The 23169-nt window shown below is 36.2% G+C and overlaps 1 protein-coding gene across 2 annotated transcripts; it reads right to left on the bottom strand.

Annotated features, from left to right (window-relative positions):
- Positions 1-1835: 1835 nt before the first annotated feature.
- On the bottom strand, positions 1836-23035 carry LOC129271199 (uncharacterized). 2 transcript variants are annotated; one of them, XM_054908574.2, is made up of 11 exons: positions 22769-23035; positions 16725-16860; positions 15889-16357; positions 15105-15284; positions 14499-14586; positions 13722-13905; positions 12115-12269; positions 10211-10286; positions 8845-8919; positions 7315-7521; positions 1836-4165 (listed from the first exon to the last, which is right to left on the bottom strand). In XM_054908574.2, exons 1-11 carry the CDS (start codon positions 23009-23011, stop codon positions 3954-3956), a joined length of 2025 nt encoding a protein of 674 aa, XP_054764549.2. In that variant the 5' UTR covers positions 23012-23035; the 3' UTR covers positions 1836-3953. The 2 variants fall into 2 exon arrangements, with proteins under 2 accessions (XP_054764549.2, XP_054764550.2); XM_054908575.2 differs by having other exon boundaries at positions 1950-4165; positions 7315-7518.
- Between the last annotated feature and the right edge of the window lie 134 nt (positions 23036-23169).

Here is a 23169-nt window from a genome sequence, read left to right as displayed (position 1 = left end):
AGCATTTTCCTAGGGTGGACTTTAACCCTATCTAGGACAGGGTATTTTGGGTGTTCATATGGCCGGGCCCCCCTTGAGATCTCGGCCGTCGACTGCGCAATCGCTCTAATTGGCACGCAAAATTGTATAGTAATTTATTTCATGCGAATTGTTATTAAGTAATTATGCTAATTTATGCGTAATTAGTATGCGAAATCATACTTTTTCCTCTTACTCCATGAATAATTAAAGCTCCAAATGTTTTAATTTTTGGCATAGGAACTCTTTGTGGTGTTCTTAGCAAGTTTACATGAAAAAAATTGTGATATCAGATCAATTCTTATGTATTATATTGTTTTTTGCAATTTCTTATGTATTTCTTTGTTTTTTGGACCCTTTGTTTTTCATTGTTTTTTCAATGAAATACGTTGGGGACTCTTCTAAGATCATAAACAGCATAAAATACATACATTTAGACCAGCAAAACTGAAAATAATGATACATTTATGATTTTTGGTTGAAAACACAATTTACATTGACTTTGTACACGAAATCATGTTTTTGAGCAATTTTTGGTCTGACATGAACTTACATAACATCGCGTAATTTCGGAACCGCGTACCCGGGTGACGCAAAATTGGTCTCAAAAGTTGCGCAAGACTTGAAAGTAAAAAGTCAGCGAGCAGCGCGGTCAAAAAATTTTGCGCGGCGAAAATATCGCGCGACTCGTTGAGGGGGGGGCCTCGGAGGCCCCCCCCCCGGCCTTGATAGGGTTAAACTGAAGTTTTCATGTTTACAAGGACTTCAGAAGGGTAAGATGAAAACATGTCACTGTGACCTTGGCCTTTGACCTCAAAATCAATAGGCATCCTGGGATCAATGCTTGTATCTTACACAACAAATTTTATGAGCCTAGGTTAAGTTAAACTGAAGTTATCGTGATTACAAAGAAAAGTTAATGGACGGACGGATAGACAGACGGACACCAAGTGGATACCATAATATGTCCCGTAGGAAAGGGCGTATAAAAAAAATCACAACATTAAACTTTTAAAACATTAATAATACTCTTTAGATGTTGTTCTGTTATTGATAAAGAATATACACGTTTGATTTGTCATTTTCCAAAACTATTTTATTACGAGAGCAAGAAAAGTGCGGATTTGGTGTCAAACTCCGGTCAAATTTATAGGAACACTTCCAATTCTTCCCCACAGAGCTCTTGCACATTAGCTGTTTGTGAGTTTAAGTTTACATGTATTTTTGTAGATAATCCATCTAGCAGGAATCTAAAAACCCCAAACAACGTAATAAATCTGTGTGGTATTAGCGCTCATAATGAACTGTGGCTATACCAGTTTAGGCAATGATCAACAAATGAACAAAGCACAGCATTTCAACATAGAATCTAAAGTGATTATACAGTACGGTTGAACTTCCCACAAAAAAACATAATGGTTTTATATTTTATTTTGTTTTTTTGTTTATTGCATTAATTTGGCCTTGAGTGAGAATTTGCAGAGGTTTTAGAAAAATACGTCAAAAGTTGATGAGCGTGGGAACGGACGAAAAGCATAGTAGTTTTCGTTTTACTTGGACCTATATCCTAAATGGTATTCGCAAAGATCTTTAAAGATTCTAATTTAAAAAATGTTCCAAATGGGGAAAAAAGCAAAAGCATTTTCTAAAAGTGTTTGATATTACTTTTTTATTCTTGATGTAGTTTATTCATTCATTTTACTTTAATAATTTTCAATTGTAATTTATTATCTTCATTGTTTTTTCAAACAATAAAATATGATTTTTTTTGGTCAAAAAAATATCCTTCAAACGTAAATGAAGAGGCTTTAGAAATAAAATAAGGAAAACAGATTTATTCATGCTGTAAGATTTTCTGCACAAAAAAATATTTAAGTAAAAAAAAGGAAAAATTGTACAATTTTCTTTGTGGTTGATATAATTTTTTTTTTAAACATTGGTCTCAACATTTGGCCTTACATTGTAATAAGGGACCATGTGGTAGTGTTGTGGTATATTGATTCTGACTCTTATCTTGTAATTAGGGATGTGTTTCACAAAGAATAAAGTGTGACTATAAAGTCATGCTTATTAGGACGTTCGATAGTTAAAATGAAATCCATGTCATTTCAACCAAAATTTGTACAGAGTTACTTTAGCACCTTAATATTCCAAATATGCAAAATTTAACATCGGGTTTATGTGCTTGATTTTTTGCTATCTAACTTTGAAGTTCAGCCATTTGAAAGGTCTCAAGAAATACACAATGAAAATAATTTTGCATTTTCAGACCCCACGGGATCACAACATTGAGTTTATACCTCTATTACTGAGTCAAATTCCATCTAAATTTCACAAAATTTGACATTATAGTTCAGAATTCTATACTTAAGATAAAGAATCCACTTATATTGCTATTCATTTGCTCTTTAAAGAGTAGCAGCACCTTCAATTTTGAAAATACATTGTGAAAGATGACAAAAACATATCTGAAAAATTGTGAAATTTATAGAACAAATTCAAGAAGTATAATAAATGCTGCACTTAATTCAAAACCAATGTCATTTTCACCAAATTTTGCATGGTTGTAGAGTAAGGTATGCTAAAGACCTTACTCTTTAGAATTGTGGGTTTATTTGCTTGTTTTCAAACTATCAACACTTTTGTTGGAGCAAGTGCGCTTTCAAAACGACAAAAAACGTGTCAAAAGCCTTGTCTCAGTATCTACATTCTACATCACTATCCCATTTAATCAAACTTGAGGCCATATTCGTCATATTTGGCAGCACTGCAGTGTAAAGTATTCTGAAGAGGGAGAAGTATTTGAAAATTAGGTTCATAGATTATTTTTAGCTAATATATTTGTAAAATTACACATCAAGATTTGCTTTAAGAGTGCCGATGACTCGAAACATCAGCTGATAACTGTAGCTGATTATTCACATGTTCCTTATTGTGAAGTCAGCGTGCATGGCGTAAAATGTGCTCAGATATGGATGCGCACAAATATAACTAGGGAATGTCCTTAAGTGCAAAATGCGCACTGAAGTGCAAAATCACACAATATCATGTCCTCTAAGCATAATTTATCCAGTGCAGTGATGCTTTATATACGAAACACAACTATGTATTTAAGTGTGATGGACGTATGCTTGGATCCCGCAGTGACCCAGTGACCTTTGGCAAGGTATCAATCCACTGTTCAGAAAAATGTTACATCCATGGGTAAGATGTGAGGTTTGGAAACTCCTGGTGGAATGCTAATCAGGGAGTGGAGAAAGTGCATGAACATTTTGTGCAGACAGGCCAGGATCCACTGGCCAGGGTAACAGATATTCTTCGGATGCAGTCAGCACTAAATATCATTATCAATCGTTTTAGTCTTATTCTCTCACAACTGAACTATTTCAGCCATTCCTCTATTACCTATGGGGCCTTTAGCAGAAAGAACCGCATTTAAGTGCAACTGAGAAAATCAAACAAAGTTCCTAAATGCATGATTGTGATTGGTTGAAAACCTAGTTGTGTTTGACTTTATGAATTGTTGTAAATCTACAATTTAGCACGTGATTCACTTTTATCAAATCAGACAACAATATATAGTATCTCCCCCCTAAATGTTTCTATTGATGATTTTCTCTAGAGTCTTATTAACTCTCTTAATGATTCAAGCAGGTGTAAAACCAGATTAACCACAAAAAGTACATGAAACATCCTTGGCTTCCTCACGTGATCAAGTTGGCGTTTCATAAAGAGTTGCTCACAAGAATCTGGTACTTACGATCAGCTATATGAAACACACGCCAGATGAGTTTTGTTTATTTCTAATGTAACTATTTTGGTTCCAATTAACCCACCATAGCAATTAATATTCAGAAAATACAGCTTCTTCCAACAATGGTTAGGGTCAGCTGCATATTGGAAAGAGCAATTTTACATGGTTACTGTTCAATCTGCTACAAAATGGCACAGTATGTAAAATGATTGCTCCATGTAGATCGTATCCAATGGTGTATCAGATGTCTGGTCACATGATTACTTACCATGGAAACCTTGGTCACATGACATCTTGCTCCGGGTCGAGGATTGTCAATCATCTCTGATTCAAAACGCTCAGCGATCTCCCGTTGTTCAACCAGGCCTCCAATATCAAAACTCTGTCTTCGACCTTATCAATATAAAGAAAAAGACATCAAGAGAAATAGAATGAATAACTGCTAGTATTAGTGTCTAAGTAATATGATGTAAGAATTACAATGCAGGATTTTGAGTGGAAGTTAATTTTGTCTTTGTCCTCAGTCATGGAAAAACTGAGAGAGAAAAGATGAAGAAAAGAAAAGAAATAAACTCTATTTTCTTCTTGCAGAATATAGAGGGCTAATTAGACAACATGAAATCACAAATGAAATACAGGTATATTCTTTCTGAAATAAAGTCAGAGAGGGGAGGGGAAAGGAGAAATTAAAAAAAAATAGTAAACAGTTTGGTTTTTTCAAATTAATTGAGGAAAAACAATAAACAAGAAACGTGAAATATAGCTCGAGAAACTCCCCTTCATATAAACATGGATTTTAGAAAAGAGATACAATAAAAAACGGTTTTAACCCTATCTAGGCCCGGGGGGGGGGGGGGGGCCCTCGGAGGCCCCCCTCAACAATTCGCGCAATATTTTCGCCGCGCGAAATTTTTTGACCGCGCCGCTCGCTGACTTTCTACTTTCAAGTCTTGCGCAACTTTTGAGACCAATTTTGCGTCACCCGGGTACGTGGTTCCAAAATTACGCAACATTATGTAATGCATGTCATACAAAAAATTGCTCAAAAATGTGATTTTGTGTACAAAGTCAATGCAAATTGTGTTTTCAACCAAAAATCATAAATGTATGATTATTTTTAGTTTTGCTGGTCTAAAGTAAATGTATTTATTTTATGCTTTTTGTGATCTCAGAAGAGTCCCCAACAAATTTCATTAAAAAAACAATGAAAAACAAAAGGTTAAAAAAACAAAGAAATACATAAGAAATTGCAAAAAACAATATAATACATAAGAAAATGATTTGATATCGCAATTTTGTTCAAGTACATTTGCTAAGAATACCACAAAGACTTTCTATACCAAAAATTAGAACATTTGGAGCTTTATTTAGGGAGTTAGAGGAAAAAGTATGATTTCGCATACTAATTATTTAATAGCGATGAAAAAAATGACTATTCTTTGTGTAGATTATGTCCCAGGCAACACGCGTGCCAATTTTCGGCGCGATTGCGCGGTCGATGGCTGAGATCTCAAGGGGGGGCCTGGGAGGCCCCCCCCCCCCGGCCATATGAACTCCCAAATACCCCGGCCTAGATAGGGTTAAGCATAAGACATACAAGTATTTAACCATAGTGATGTAGTATTTGTGTTAATGAAGTGCCATTAACTCTTAACATGATGCAAAGTTTTAGTTTTAACATTAAATTCTATCATTTGTGATAACTAGCAAATTCTTTAAGAAAAAAGAACACTGCATCAAATATTTTCTAGATCAAAGAAGTTTGTTACAAGAAATTAAGAACAATGAACAATTTAAAGGTGTAAAAGTGTCCAGTTCATAATTTAATGATTTAAACTACAAGATGGAGTAATTTCTTGAAAATGCAAGAGAATTGAGACCAAATTTTGTTTCTATAATATGTCATTCCAGATTCTCTATTAGTGCCAGTAAGCACTTTGAGGATTCTGCACAGTGGAAACAAGCCCTTTTAAAGTTGCATATATATTGTAATACCACATATCATGAGAATGTATATAAAGAACAAACTACTCTCTTTTAAATATCATTGTTAATTTTTTTATACAGTAATACTAAATATTGTCTTTGTTGTATTCAGCATTTAATTTGCTTTCCTCCGTATCTGCCTTGCCTACGTGCAAGGTAAAGAGTACACAGAATTTTTGACAAATTATTATATTAATCTAATAATGTTATTTCCTTCATTCTCAAGATCTGAAAAATTTACCTATTCTGATTGCAGAAGACTAAATTGCTGAGTATTTTTCTTATTCTTTGATTAAGTATATCAATTAATATCTTATACATGTTATAATGAGTTTGAACAGGTAACCTGAATAATTTATTTACTAAACACAAATCAGGGCAAGGACTAATGACCGGGTCATTCTAGAACACTCCTCTTATGTGACATAATGAAACACGAATTGCAATAAACATCATTAATTTTATTTAATATATATTATCTTAATCCTCAACTCAGCTGCGTAACAGAGCCAACATTTGGACGGCTTACGTGCAATTCTTTCCATACTCTGGGTTTCTAAATAGTATGACAGATTCACATCCTAATTCGAGAAAACTGGTAAAAAATGGCATCTGTGGTGGCACCAAATTGCATTTCAACAGCGGCGGGATAAAATCTATCGACCAATCTGACAAGAAGAATTTCTCTTTCACATCAATATTGTGATTTTGACCTTGGAGGACAAAGCAGACTCATTCATATCATACTTTCACATTCAATACAACATGATCGAGGTTAATTGTAATACAAGTTGTGACACAAATACCATTCCGTCCCCCCTGGGACATTGTGAAATGCAATGGTAGTGTTCACATTTGAGATTCACTTGTGTTCTCAAGACCAAGACATCAAGAATATTTGGAGTGGAACAAAAGAAAAAAAAACTTGGCACAATCTCATTCGGAGATAGGTGCATACCATTATTTCTATTCCTTGATCATCAAGATCAATAATATGCAATGCTGGAGGCTTTTTTGTTTCAAGTTGGAACACAGGTTGTGATCACAGCAGTGGGTTCATTGTAAGGACAACTCACAGGGAACACAACACTGTGTTTGAAAGAATCTGAACAATAGATGATCTTATAATGAGACCTTGACAGCTACAGTTCATGATACACATACCCATTCGAGTCATTCACCTTGTTGGGTTTATAATACTATAGGCCTAACGTAATACATAGTTTGACATTACTGGGTCGCAGCGTATGCAAGTTATGTTCCTGAACTGATTAGCTTTGTGTATTGGTAGTGAAAGTGTAAAGCCAGAACAAGTCATTAAACTTTTCCCCCACTTTTCTTTGATACTTTCATAAAGAGAGTAAAATAAATGATAAATAAGAGCAAAGTTGATTATAATAACATTTCCAATTATAATAGCTATCAAGATTTCAAAGAAGTTCATCTTTTTTTCCCTTTGTCTCTCACTCGCACACCCAGACATGCATATGTGTATAGTATGGTGCAAATCAAGGAAATGTTTTCAGATAATGTTTTTTCATTATATTCATCATTACCTTTCAAGTTTCTTGCTTCAGCCTCTAGAGCTTTGATTAAAGTCTCTGTATCTATCTCCTCCTCCTCTTCATCTACATCCCCATCATGATCCTCCTCCTCCTCATCATCCCCATCATCATCGCTTTCATCTTCTGCCTCATCGTCCCCATCGGTACCAACGGTGTAATGATTCTCTGTCTGGGACTCCTTTGCAGTCCCGTTTGCTGCTGATCGTCGTGGTAATAAAGAGAAAAGGGACACACCCAAAATAAATATCAGAATGAAGAGAAACAATAGTACAGATGTTGCTTGCTTTATTGCATCAAGAAGAAATTTTTGTGACTCTTTTTCTCATGAGTTTAATAGACTTTATGCAAATGTCATAATCTCATAGCGCCCTCACTCAGAGGACATATGAATACATGCAAACAGAGTTGTCAAAGATGTGCCAGCTTCAGATCACCAATGCATGAAAGGCAATGGCTTCAGCCTCTAAGATGGCAGTGCGATGATGGACGTCAATGCATAAGGTGTATACAAAGTTCTAAGTGACAAAGGCCACAGAACAATCAAGTGTTGTGCCCACATGTTTTGAGTGCAAGATGGGGGGGGGTAGGGGTAAGACAACCTTACAATTAGTTTGTTTGATTATAAATGAAAAATAAGGCTGGTTATTTACTCTCTTTTCCATGTCATTTCTCTCTACTATCATTTTTTTCTTCTTTATTTTTCTCCTACTTTCTCCTTAAAAAAGCATGTGGAACACCTCTGGCAGTCTCGCCTGCATTGCATGATTCAATATAGCAGCAGTGCTGACTTTGAAAATTAAGATGAATAATTATTCACAAAAATACCATTTATATGACAGCAAAAATACAAGATTTATTGGCTCTAAATTACCTTTGACCTCAATCATGTGACCTAAAACTCATGCAGAATGATCGTGATACTTGATTACCCCTATGTCCAAGTTTTATATAATAGATCCATTTACTTTCAAAGTTATGATAACATTTCAAAAAATTTCAATGCTAATAATTTCATTCATCCTACACAACATTTAACCTAAATCATGTGACCTGAAACTTGTGCAAGACAATCAGTGATACTTGATTACCCTATGTCTAACTTTGATGAACTAGATCCATAAACTTTCAAAGTTATGATGACATTTAAAAAAAATACCTCGACAAGTTCACTGACCCTAAAATGACGTTTGATCATGTGACCTGAAACTTATGCAGGATGATCAGTGATACTTGATTAAACTTATGTCCACGTTTTATGAATTACGTCCATCTACTTTCTAAGTTATGATGAAATTTCAAAAACTTAACCTTTGGTTTAGATTTCAATGTTGACGATGATGCTGCTGCCGTCGGAAAAGTGGTGCCTTTAGTCTCACTCTGCTATGCAGGCGAGACAAAAAATAATAATTATGAGGTTGTTCTCCCTCCCTCTGTCACACCACCCTTGAGAAAGACTGAAAGTGATATTCAGTTTGCTCTTTAACCTATGATTGTTATACATGTTTGTGAAATGCTACTTACATGGACCATCACCATAGTGCCTCTCATAATACCCTGCTTTGATGGCTGCTATTCTATGCTCCAGAAAACTTTTCTCTAAAAAGACAAGACAATCAAAACAAACAAAAATATTGCATTTTTTTCTAAATAAATCAAAGCTAACAATCAAGATAGGTTAAGAAAGCAAAAAAAAAAGACAAAAAAATTACAATAGCCTTTTTTCTTAAATAAACCATCGCTACAGTGTAACTTCCAAAATAACCTATCAAAACTACATCCATAGGACATGAATCAATTACAAACAATTATTGAATCAAATTCTATAGTGGAGGCCATTTCATAAAGCTGTTCATAAGTTAAGAGCAACTTTGATAAAGACTAGTGACCCTTCCTTGTGGTAAATGATATTCACCATTAAATGTTCATTGGTGATTATTTAGCACCTAAGAAAGGATCATCAGTCGCTTAAAGTCGCTCTTAACTTACAAACAGCTTTATGAAACGGCCCCCAATAACATATTCATTTGTCAGCACTTTGTCAGCACTTTTTCTAACAATTTTCATCATCAACTGCAATTTACATTATTCGTGATATTTCATGAATAATGACAACCATTTCTTTTAGGTGACCATGAGTAATGTCTATTTTAACAGATTTTTTACTGATAAGTGACAATAGAATTAACTTTCAGCAGACATGTTTTCCAACTTCTCATGAACCAAATTGGTATTCAGTGACTCCAGTGACCACAATATCATGTTTATTTTTAACAGACATGGGACAGATATTGGACCCACTTACTGTTTACATTTAATAGCTAAATTAGCCTGTCAAATGATTTTAGTAATAATGCATCAATAAAGGGTTTTTTCGCCCCATTCCACGCATAAGAAGTGTAAAAATCAACATATCTTTTGGTATTTTAATGAGGCACCTGACTAAAATGAATTTTCAATGTTATGTTGCAAATTTACATAACATTTCTTTTCAAAGCCTCCACATCATTACTGTTGGAAGCTCACACATTCATATAATCCAGTAATGAATTAAATGATAAATAAATGGTGATGAATTTTTTACCAGATTGCTAGGAAAGCATGAATGCTTGTAAGCAAGCAACCAGAGAAAGGACAGCTTAAGGTCCTCTCCAAGGGACCGAGTAATGAGGATTGATGAGTTACCAAAGGGCACTAGAGCACTGGTGGGAATCGAACCCGGGATAGCGGAATCCGAAACCCCCGCTCTACTGACTGAGCCATCGCACCTAATTTAAATTGTAAAACACACTTTGGGGGGATTTGACTTAAAAACAGGCTTTCAGAAATTTTGAATACGGGCACTGATGACTACATTATTCAAATGTTATGCAATTGTTGAGTAACTTACCGATCATGAGCTTATCTGTCTGAGTACTTTCAAGCTCCTCTGTCAATGAGCTGATCAGATCTTTCTGTGAACTCACCTATGATGGGTCATAAGAGTAAATACACTTTGAAACCTGGTATCTATCCTTTTTGTTAAAAAAGAGAAATTTGTGTCAATGTCCCATATTCTGAACTCTGGTTGAATTCATACTCTGATCTAAAGTTGTGGTTTAACTATGGATGTTACACATATCTCTAACATTTCATTTCTCACCTCATCTATCACTTCTCGGGAGCGTTTAATCAACATTTTCATCCGACAAGTTGTCAGAACGGACAACTTTCCCTTATTTTGATTGGCTGAGAAGCACAGCTTCTACATGTATGGTAACTGTCGGATATAACAGGACTTGTCGGATCAAACGTCGGACAAGTTCTTTCATGAAACGCTCCTCAGAAGGCCCATATCATTCATAACCTTCTGGAAAGAATAACTGATTTTTTTTTCCACTATGATAACACAATGATAACACAATGGTAGAGCAATGTGAACATTGGAAACAAAATTTTGACATTTTTGGGCTTCCCATAATTTCAACACAAAGATAGACCATGACCTAAGTTAAAGTGGACTTCAGAATACCAGTCTATGGATCTAAATATGCTAAAATTGTATCTGCAAACTGGCTTACGAAATAAATGACAAGTATTCCTGCCTCTTAAGGACGTTCCAAAGTTATGTTTGTGCGCATTATGATCTGCGCATAGTTTACACTCTGCGCGCTGACGTCACATTAATTAGCTGCGGGTATGAGCTGATTTTTCTCATCTTCTGCACTTAAACTGCAGATCCGATACGTTATTTCATGAAGCTAAAAAATTGAATTATTCCATGGACCATTCAAAAAAATATTCTCTACAATTTAAAAATACTTTACTCTGCTGCCAAGAATCACAAATATTACCACGAGTTTGAATAAATGGTAGAGTGGTTTTGATTTTTTCTTCACATAGATACTAAGCATTTGGCGCATTTTTGGTGTTTTAAAAAGCACATTTGCTCTAATAAAAATGCTGATAGTTTAAAAACAAGCACATGAACCCCTATTTTTTAATGTTTGTACCTCGTATGTATACCTTCCTCTACAACTCCGCAAATTGTGGTGAAAATGACATGGATTTTGAATAAAGTGCATCATTTATTGTACGTTTGTAGTTTGTTACTGAAATTTTACATTTTTTAGATTGGGATTTTGTTATCTTTTACGCCATTTTTAAGAACTGACAGTGCTGTTAAACTTAAAATTGCAAACAAATAGCACTATAAATAGATTCTCCATTCTAACAATTCAATTATTAACTCTCTTGCGAAATTTGATGACCTTTTCATGTATTTTGACTGAGTAATAGAGGTTTAAACTCATTGTAGTAATCTTGGGCGGTCTAAAAATGCCAAATTCTTTTGAATGCGCAATTCTTAAGAACATCAATTTGGGTGAACTTTGAAGCTCTACAGCAAAAAATCAAGCACATGGACCTATGTTAATTTTTGCATATTTCGAATATTAAGGTTCTAAAGTATCTATGTGCAAAGTTTGGTGAAAATGACATGGATTTCACTTTAACTGTGGAACGTCCTTAACCTAGAAGATTAAGCCACTTGAGAGATACAAATGGAAGACCATTCCAATTGGTTTCAACTTCTTTCATGTTATAAAAGCTTTACTTTTTTCACTCTCCAAAATGTATCCGTGTATTTTATATGTATGCTTAACAAACAAATGGAGCAAACTAGCTAACCTGATACAAGAGGACTTCTTAGACATACTTATTCCATTATTTACAAATCATAACGTTTTGTCAAATGCCACTTATTTTAACAAAATGGGCATTTACATATAACCCTAGCATCTCTCATCCACCTACCAGAGCACGAAGTGCGATGACCTCATGTCGTAACCTCATAATGCATGAGACCTGACCTTGGTACGCATCTCGGCTTTTCTCTGTCCATTTCTGAAGCTCCATCTCAATCTCTTTCAGGTCAAGGGTCATGTCTGTTTCCTTCAAAATTGTTTGTCCTGATAAAAAAAGAGATTATTAATGTTTGATTTGAATGATATATGTAAAGAATATAGGACATGTTTGATCATAAATTGTTATGACAAGGCAGAATTTTTTGAAAATTGTGATGTCACCATCTCTTCGTAACAATTATAGAAACCTGAAAGTAGCTCTATATTACAAATATTTATATTACATTGGATAGCCCAGAACAGAATATCAGAAATATTCCACAATATAAGGAATATTGCACAAATCTTGGCAGCTTAAAGAAGTTGATCATCATACAAATACTTATATTCAAATTCACAACTGTTCTACCCTCCTTATTCAAAGAAAACAAGTTTAACAACAAATAGTTATGGCATCCTAGCAGTTGTACGATCAGCTGCGACTTAAAACAAATGTATCCTTTACTCCAAAGGGCTTGCAATTATCAAAATAGGTGGAAATGGAGATGGGTGGAAGATCTCCATAAATTTCATCTTTTGTTTTGTGATCTCTCCAACTAATATTTTGTACCCTCATTAAAAGTTGAGTATATGTGCCATCTAGTCTATCATTTAAGGAATTCTTGAGTGTCTATGTTTCTGAACCTTACAAAAGGATACTTTCCACAAATGCCCTAAACCAGAAGTTTTATTGACAGATAAATATTTGATTCCCAAATCAAATGCAGCTTATTACATACATTCCATGCAAGAGCTTTCCTACATAGAAAGTCTTATCTTGAGTCGCATATGAACCTAAATACTTAAAATCATCCAATTATTTGTGATTTTATAGATTGGGTGTGTTCACATTACGGTGGAAATCATCTCAGTCTTGATGCTTTCAATACCAGCCCTTCTATCACAACTCAGCCAAGGCCTCTTATTAGTGATCAAAAGGTCAGTACAAAACCACCTTGGAAATGATAATATCCAGTCATCTTCAAGAGTGGTCAATGTTGTATACAATCACTGGCGTACAGATGGGGGGCTTGGCACCATGGACCACCCAAAATATTATGACCAAGAAAAAAAATTGCAGATAAATGCAGAAAAAAAAGATAAAGGGGTGAAATCTATACATCACAAAATTACATTTGTATACAAACTGTCAATTTTTTGTTTGCTCGCTTCACTCGCGCACAGCTTGATGTATAGATTTCACCCCTTTATCTTTTTTGAAAGTTTGCACCCATATCTGGCCCACTCAAGATTTTTAGCTCTTCTGCTACTGGGTGATTTCAATTCTGGTGTTGGTGTTGAAATTTAGATTGCTTCCCCTATCTCCAAAACTTATTCAGAGTTTGTAAAACTGATCCAGATCACATTATTGACATGTCAACAACTAGTGACTTTTCGGGACCATCTTCATATCATGTTTGGTGTTATAATAGTTTAACCTAACCTAACACCAACACCAAAAGGTCAACACTGAACATGAAATCACCCACTGTACATAATGACCCAAAGGTAACTTACCAACAAAAGGAGGTATGTAGCACATGAGGGTGCAGTTGGTCCAATTATCGGCTAGGTCAGAGTATTTACTATTCAAGACAATGTCATCACTGAAGCCATGAAGCGCAAAGAAATCCACTGCAGAATGGTCAGCATACACCACCAGAGAATCATAAGGTCCAACAATGCTTACATCTTTCATTTGCTGAAGGAAAGGAATGAAAGTCGAAAAAAGGAGAAGAGTGTAAAACCTGCTCTTTGAAATCAGTTTGATATTTAGATTGCAAATCATACAATGGAGATTCTGTGAGAATCGGTCTTGTGATATTTGCTCCAATGGAATAGCTGCATAGTATTACCCCAGTAGAAACAAAGACATTTTCAAATCTCAAAGTTTTAGTTTCAGGTCTGTTTCAATTACCACCATCAACACCAAAACCACAATCACCATGACTATTATTTACATCATCAGCACCAACAACATCCTTTATGTCATCACCAAGCAGAATCAATACCATTCATGATTGTAACCTCAACCAATAAAACCACTATCATCACCACCACCACCACCAAAACTTCTACTACCGTCACTGCCACCATCATTACCACCACCATTACAACTACCACTTTCCCTAAAACACCACCATTACGACCGTTTTCATCATTGGCATCACTGCCAGTCTGCCATCACTATCACCACAACTACCACTATGTTGTACCATTATTGCAACAACCACCAATATAATTACTGAATGACACAAATAAATGCAATGTATGGCGGAAAACAAAAGAGCTTACCCTTAACAAATATCTCCCGATACCACATCTTCTGCATCTCTTTCTCACGCCCATCAAGTCTATCTGGACAATCTTCTCACCTGGACGGCTAGTATGATAAGAAATAAGATGAGAACGGAGTATTTATTCATTTGCTTCATAAGAGGCATGAAAATGCTAGTCTCCTGATGTGACATTTCTAATATCTGAGACTGCTACTATCTTCAACATTCATCATATACATGTAATAAAGATTGATAACAAATTAACAGTGAAGCCAGTATGCTGAACTCCATGGTCTAAATCTTTGGTTAAATGGTGGAAAGATAAATGTGACATTTCAAGCTAATAAATATTGTCTACAAATGAGAACTAACATAATTTTCTTGTTTTATGGGGCTGCTGTCAATTTCAAGCTTATATGTCAAGTCCACCCCAAAAAAAAGTTTACTTGGATAGAAAGAGAAATATCAAACAAGCATAACACCAAAAAATTTCATCAAAATCGGAAGTTAAATATGAGAGCTATTACATTTCAAAGTTTCGCTGAATTTCAGAAAACACCAAAAGTGATTTTGTATAAGAATGGATTTTATGAGGCGATTATCTACTAACATAAAAACTCACATGTGGGACTTTTCCCAAGTTGCACAAGCCACAATCCTTGACTCGATCCCGACCGTTGATTCTATTTCCTCCAGGGTCGGGTTTAAACTCAACTCTTCTCTCCTCTCTTTCCTCTGTTTCACTGCTCTCAGGAATTCATGGATGCCTTTTGAAAAGTCCCTTTCTTCCTCTTCTTCTTCACTGTTTAGATAGGTTTCACAAAATCAGGTGAGATTAATCTTAGTTTGAGAAGGAATTGATTATAATTCATTGCAGGTCTTTATAGAATGATCCTGAGAGGATGTAAACTGGAATCTTTCTCTTCCTAAATAATCTGGTTATACGGCCCTTAAGACATACATGTACATTGTACTAGTCTAATTGCTTACAGATTTATCATAACCCCAGTTATCTGATTCGATCAAGTATTCCCACCGTGGGAAGTATAACAGTCAGTCGCAATGTGAGGCGCTAACAATGATGGACAAGGTACAATGACTTTCAAATGCTACGAGTACCCATTGAGCATCTGGGTGGAGAGCAGGACTGGACATGAAAAAGTGTGGATTTATACCTTGCTCAAGGATGCTCAGCCATAGTGGGTTTCAACTTTCAAACACACAACCCTCTGATTACAAGGCAAGAGTCAGTACCAATACACCAAGGCTCTTCTTAGGTTTATTTAAATTCAATTTCACCCAAGAATGAGAATACGACTACATGTATGTCTTCTTCTTTTTTTTTTGGGGGGGGGGATATGCTGTTACTACAAGGATCTAATGTGGACAATAAGATCAAATTTTACCTTTCTTCCTCCTCACTGTCAGAGTCACTGAACACATCAGCGAATACCTTCCTCTGCTCTTCCTCCTCCAAGACATCTTCTAAATCCTCCTTAGCAACCAACTCTCCATCCTCCTTAGTCACACAATCCACCTCCTCCTTAGCAACCGTATCATTAGCATAATCTTTTTCCCCACCAGGTTGACTATTACTGGCTTTACTGTTCTGTATTACATTAGTTGCCTCTCCGTCACCACCGATTTCTAGTAGTCTCAAGAGAGGACTTTCTTTGGTTTCACCTGAATCGTTAGTCACGCTGGGATCTACATCTGCATTAGAGTTTATTGTCTTAGTTGGGGTGTCATTAGCGATGGCAGAGTCTTTGTTCACATCAGCATTATTGTTCAGTGATATTGTTTCTTTCTGTGCAGTATTTTTCTCTATTTCTCTCTCCTGTTGAAGAAGCCTTTGCTGTAGTTCCAGGGCCACATCTGATTGATTGTCAAAGGAATATTAAAATCACATTACGGAATAGAGTTTAGACTTTCATGTTTTAGTCACTGAGCCTGACTGAATCCAGGAATGGTATTAGTCCACAATCAAACAAGTACACAACTTGAAAATTACACAGATATGTTCGTCCCTAATTTAACATAAGTTCTTGGTAAACTACATTGCACAATAAATAATTATGCTTCATCAATGAATTAATGTAAATATTAACCCATCGGAGACTAAGCCGCATATATGTGGGATGGAGTCTATGGAAAACACATAAACAGCAAAATCATACAGTCTCTAACTGGTTAGCAAATGATGAAAATATATTGAAAATTAAGAAAAAGTTGTTTTTCTCACCCTTTTTACTTCTGAGAAGTACAAGTGTTTTAGCCCACTTTCCAGTCACAGTTGAATAGAGAACTTGAGGGGTGATATCAGGAAGACACGTGTCATAGAGACCAACTACAGTATGGAGTAGCTCAACATTTGAAATCTGCAATAGAATATATGAACAAATTAAACAATGTACATTTCAATCCAATTCAATTCAAGTAAATACTTATTTTTTTGATTGACTTTCTTTTTTTTCAGATATAGACACGTATATAAATAAATGGTAGTAATTTAGTCGGCTACCCGGTACCAAAAAAAAAAAAAGAATATGAAAGAATATGAATACAGTATTTGAACTGAAAGTCTGCTTATTTAATTATTGTTTCAAAGAAATTTTGATCATTTCCCTCTTTGTGTTTGTGTGGTTATCATTTATTTCTTTATTTATTCATTCATTTATTCATTCATTCATTCATTCATTTATTTATTTATTTATTAATTAATTAATTAATTTATTTATTATTGATTTATTTAATGATAATTATAATTTTTTACTTTCACAGAAACTTAGATAAGATTGAATCTTAATTGTTTTGCATCGTGAAAATATATATTGCAAGTGCTGAATCAATAGAAAGTTCCAGAATCATAAACAATTGGGTTTTTTTTTTCTTACCAGAAAGAGAGAAAAAAAATTCCGCTCCATAATAATATAATTTTTAAAGACAACTAGCACGGATATTAATTTGGTAAATGTCCAAAACAAACGAACTCTTCTTTTTGCTCAATTATTTTTTCTATTTTGCCAAAGCAAGTGGACTAGATGAAATATCCCCAGAGCATATACAGAACCTTGGAGAAACTGCTAGGAGACTGCTACTTTTAATCTTTAATGTGTTCTTGGCTAATGCACACACTCCACTTAGTCTTAAGAGTGGAATTGTGATACCAATCCATAAGGGCAAAGGCAAGAGCATCCAGGACCCCAAGAACTACAGATGAATAACCATAACCTCTTCACTCTGCAAGTTACTGGATTGGTATTGAAGCCTCATCTTGAACTTTCACTTCACCTGAGTGACATCCCGGATGAACTCCAGTTTGGTTTCCTTACATCACTCTGCCTGGAACTGATCATCAAGCTTGACAGCATCAACCAGCCTACGTTTGTGGCATTATTAGACGCAGAGAAAGCATTTCATAGAGTTTGGCAATTGGCATGAGGGATTGTTCCTGAAACTAGATGCATCATACAACCATCCACAGTATGTTCACATGATCAGGTCTTTATAAAACGATCTTCACAGCCAGGTCCTTTGGGACGGGATCATTAGTGAGCCTTTTCAGATAGAGCAGGGAGTTAGACAAGGGGGAGTTCTCTCTCTACTCAGTATTCATTGACGATCTGATGAAAGTCCTCCGGGAAAAGAACTTGGAGTGCAAACTTTTGGGTAGGTACTCTGGCCTCCTCGTCCTACATGTAGCAGATGACGTGGCACTAATCAGCTCTTCTCCAAGTGAATTACAGGAGATGTTGAATGTTACCAACAGCTACTCCAAAAGTTGGAGGTACAAGATCAACCCTAATAAAAGCTATGTAGTACCTTTCAATAATAAGGTTAAACATGCACTCCAGCACCCAACCTGGAATCTTGGGAGTGAGACAGTACCGACATCCACATCTTGGCATCATAAAATGCAGTGACAAGAGAGACCCAAAGAAAAAGATCATCTCAAAAGGCATACAAATTTTCTATATGCTTACAGGAAGTGGAGCATACACAGGAGGCCTTCTACCACAACACTGTGCTTCCCTGTGGAAGGCCTATTGCATCCCTTGTATGCTCTATGGAGCAGCAGTATAGTACACCAGGGCTCCACACTAACCCATTTTTTCTACTGGTCCAACCTATTCATGTCGGACCAGTAGATACCCAGTTTTTCAAATTTTTACTGGTCCGAACCTTAAATCTACTGGTCCCAAAAAATAAAGAAAACATTAAAAAAAAGGCGCAAGTTTATTTTTCTAGCCTTTCGTTCCCCCCCCCCCCCCAAATAAAATGAAGGACAAAAAAGAAAGCAAGACAGAAACGAAGAAAGAAAGAAGAAAGAAAGAAAAGAAAAAGAATAAAAGAAAGGAAGAAAAAAAGAAAGGATAGATGTGAAGGAAGGAAATAAAGAAAGAACTAAAGAAGGAAAGGAAGGAAGGAATAAAGAAGGAATAAAGAAGGAACAAAAATAAAGAAAGAAGGAAATGAAAAAAAAAAGAAATGAAGGAAAGAAATGAAGCAATACAGAAAGAAAGAACAAATCTAGTAAGTAGTAAAGGAAAGAAAGAAGAAGCAATAAAAAAGAAAGGAAAAAAGGAGAGATGGAAAGGACAAAAGAAAGAATGAGAGGAAGGAAGGATTGAAAGGAATTAAGGAAGGAATAAAGGAAAGGTAAAATGATAGATAGAAGTAAATAAATAAAGGAAGGGAAGGAAAGAAAGAAGCAAGCAATATAAAAAAAGAAAAGGTAAAAGAATAGATGAAGGAAGAAAAAAAGAAAGACTGAGAGACAAAGAAAGGAAGGAATGAAAGAATAAAGGAGAGAAAGGAAGCAAGCAGTAAAAAAAGGTAGGTGAAAGGATAGATTTAACAAAGGGAAAAAGGAAAGAACAAGACAGATAGAAGAAGAATGAATGTAAGAAAGAGAGAAAGGGCTGGAAGAAGGAAGAAATAAAAAACAAGAAAGGGTAAATAAATGATGGATGGAAGGAAGAAAGAAACAAAGAGAGTAACAAAGAATGAAGGAGAGAAAAGGGTAAAAATAAGGAAGGAAAGAAAGGAATGAGAGAAGAGATGAATATAGGATGGATGGACTCAAGAATTAAAGAAAAAAAAATATCAAAAAGAAAGAAAGGAAGGAAGAAAGGAAGAAAGAAAGAACGAAAGAGAGAAAGGAAGGGAGGGAGGGAGGGAGGGAGGGAGGGAGGGAGGGAGGGAGGGAGGGAGGGAGGGAGGGAGGGAGGGAGGGAGGGAGGGAGGGAGGGAGGGAGGGAGGGAGGGAGGGAGGGAGGGAGGGAGGGAGGGAGGGAGGGAGGGAGGGAGGGAGGGAGGGAGGGAGGGAGGGAGGGAGGGAGGGAGGGAGGGAGGGAGGGAGGGAGGGAGGGAGGGAGGGAGGGAGGGAGGGAGGGAGGGAGGGAGGGAGGGAGGGAGGGAGGGAGGGAGGGAGGGAGGGAGGGAGGGAGGGAGGGAGGGAGGGAGGGAGGGAGGGAGGGAGGGAGGGAGGGAGGGAGGGAGGGAGGGAGGGAGGGAGGAAGGAAGGAAGGAAGGAAGGAAGGAAGGAAGGAAGAAAGAAAGAAAGAAAGAAAGAAAGAAAGAAAGAAAGAAAGAAAGAAAGAAAGAAAGAAAGAAAGAAAGAAAGAAAGAAAGAAAAAGAAAGAAAGAAAGAAAGAGAAAAAAGAAATAGAGAAAAATATTTTTTTAAAGGAAAGAAAGAATGAAAGAACAAATTAAAGAAAAAAGGAAATTAAAAAAAGAAAGACAGTAACAAAAAAATGAAAGAAGAGAGGGAAGAAACAAAGAAAGATTGAAAAGAAAGAAGGAAAGAAAGATAGGAAGAAAACAGAGGAAGAGAGCTAAAACTATCATCAAATAATTTATCAGTTTCTTTTTGGCTCAATTAAAATAGCTACGAAAGAAAGTCAGAAACCAAGTGTATCAACACACACATAAATGCATATGTGGGGCTATTATGTATTCAGACGCTATCACCCGAAACCCGATCTGTTTGAACCAAAACAGAAGTGAAAATTTCTCCTTTTACTGCTTACAAATGACAGAGTTACTCCAATTTTTAGGAAATATGGACATTATAAGAGCCTTTCATGAGTATGAACCGTGAATTTTGACAGTTCTTGTGAGATATTTCTGCCAGAGTTTAGCCAAGCTTCGTTCGCGCAGCCAGTAGAGAATTTACCACGTGGGTTGTGTAGCTGGCTACATGTACACTGTATGCTTCTCTAGTGTGTGTATTCTGTGTGTGAATGACAGAATTTACCGGGGGGAAATGGTTTGCAGTGAAATTTGACAATTTCTGGAAAAGTTATTGGCCCAACAATGGATTTTATTACTGGTCATGTCGGACCCTTAAATCTTGCTATTTTTGGAAAAATTACTGGCCCGACAATGATATTTTTTACTGGTCATGTCGGACCAGTAAATCTTCCTATTTCTGAAAATCTACTGGTCCGACAGCGATTTTTACCGGTCTGGGACCGTCGGACCGCCGCTAGTGTCGAGCCCTGAGTACACCTTACAAAAGGGATGGAGAGAAGACTTGACTAGGCACAACATCAGCTGTTCAAAAAAATCCTTGGTCTCCTTAGAACAGCAGCAGATGAAGTCATCTTTCTTCTCACTGGGCTCCTCCCTCTTAGTTCTCAAGTTGACCTTGAGAAGCTCCTCTTGATTGGACAAGCATTGTCATTTTTTAAAGCATTTTTAATTTTTTTTTTATTTCTCCTCGTACACAGACTGCTCACAAAGGTGCAGCCGCCATTAGGGGGTTTGCAATATAACCCCCCCCCCCCAGCGGGGATCTATTATTTTTTAGCAAATAAAAAACATTTAAACAAAAAGTACTGCACCTATAGCAAGATTATTATTCCGGTTTGGCCTGAAATGCACCAAAACGGAAAAAATAAACTTATAAGGGAAAAAACCAGTGACTTACTTCGGCTGTTGTCGCGCAACTCCCACTTAAATCCGAACTTAATACATAAACATATGGGCATTGAGTCCCTGTATAGATCAAGTTATAACTTTGAAGTTTCTAGCTTTGTGATGGTTATATTTAAAAACACAGAGCCACAAAAAATGACAAAGCAACCATCCTCCCATAATTTCTGAAGTACACCTTAGATTTAACATTATACCATATTCTATTCCTCCTATTAGATTAGAATTCTAAAGTAAATGAGAGGAAAAGAAAGAAAAGAAAAGAACAATCTTCTTCTTCTGCCTTTTCTTCTTCCAAGTTCCAGTCTGATACAGTCCGCCACTGGCGTATTATTGAACCTTGGAATGGATTGAGTTGGAAACTAACTTTAGTACCGTACTAGTAGTCTCTAACTTTGTTGTATGGTGGTGTGACCTTAATTCATGCATTACCTAATTTTGTGCACGGTAGAATCCCAATATCGAATCAAAATCTTGAAAAACTGATATCACCAACACTAAACAGATGCAAAATTACTTGGTATGGTACCGTAATTTTCTTGAAGGTAAGGTCTCAATTTGTGAAAATATTGGCAAAACATCTGCAAATTTTGTTACCATTTGCTTCCGCTCCGAGAAAATCCAAACTTCTCGACAAGCTTCCAGAAATCGCCAGTTTGCAAGCAGAGGTATCCAAACAAGTATAAAAAGTAAAATGATATACTTATAGTTATACCAACCGAATTTATAGCATTTTAACCTCCATCTAATACTATTACCTTTGTCTGCTTGATTTATTTTCGAAAGCTTTGCAAAACGATCGTGCGCAAATTAAGGTCACACTTTTTATGACACTTTGTTAGCCGAGCGCACACTACTAGTCGATCGTCATGGAATTTGAGATTGCGATACCGGCGAAACCCTGGCCTTGGCTTGGCCTACTTTATAATTCTGTCAAGCTAATTTGACTTTGGGATCTTGCCTTCCGTTTGGTATGTATGATTTTGATTAATTTTTATGTGAACTGTGTGTGAGAAAATTTGATTGAAAATCAACTTCATGATAATTTTTAAAATGTCCGCAAATTATGGTCGGTCACCCCATCATAATTTAACTTTATTTCTTAAACAATATAGGGCCTAGTCTGATTTCATTGAGATAGAACAAATGTTAAGTCTAACTCTAACTAAGTGAGACCACATGGCTTGCCTCCCATTAGAATAAAAGTACCCTGTTCAATTGTTGCGCAATTGCGCCTCTGCTCAAGTGCACGTGCATGATCAATATGTACCATCACGTAACATCAGATCTGCACCCCCGACGTTCCGGCAGCAAACTCCTGTCGCTCCCGCTGTGAACACTTACCCCGGGCACGACGTCAATGCTTTTGTACTTGACACTCTCGAGGAGACGTCGGAATTCAACTATAACTGGAACACACGTTATTTCTTGACTTGTTTTGCTATTTTCGATGCATTTTTCCGTTGACAATAGATCACTTGTTGTACCCTCAGCTGACTTAGTAATTGCTGGTCTGTTTTTACGTCGTTTAAATGTGAAGCTTGCAGTGCTTAGTCGCACCGAAATTGATCCCAAGGGCGCTGCCATCTTTATTTTCTAAACAGGCTCTACATGTAATATTCATTTATTATTTAAAAGTCTGGTTTGTAAAACCTAAAAAAAGGTGATATAATTGTAAAATTTTACTTAATCTTATTTGTATATTTACATGCAGATGGTAAGTCAGCAAATTAATTTTCAAAGTT

Source organism: Lytechinus pictus, chromosome 11, assembly GCF_037042905.1.
Source record: "Lytechinus pictus isolate F3 Inbred chromosome 11, Lp3.0, whole genome shotgun sequence".
Taxonomy (NCBI): Eukaryota; Metazoa; Echinodermata; class Echinoidea; order Temnopleuroida; family Toxopneustidae; genus Lytechinus; species Lytechinus pictus.
This window is presented reverse-complemented; position numbering and strand designations above follow the sequence as displayed.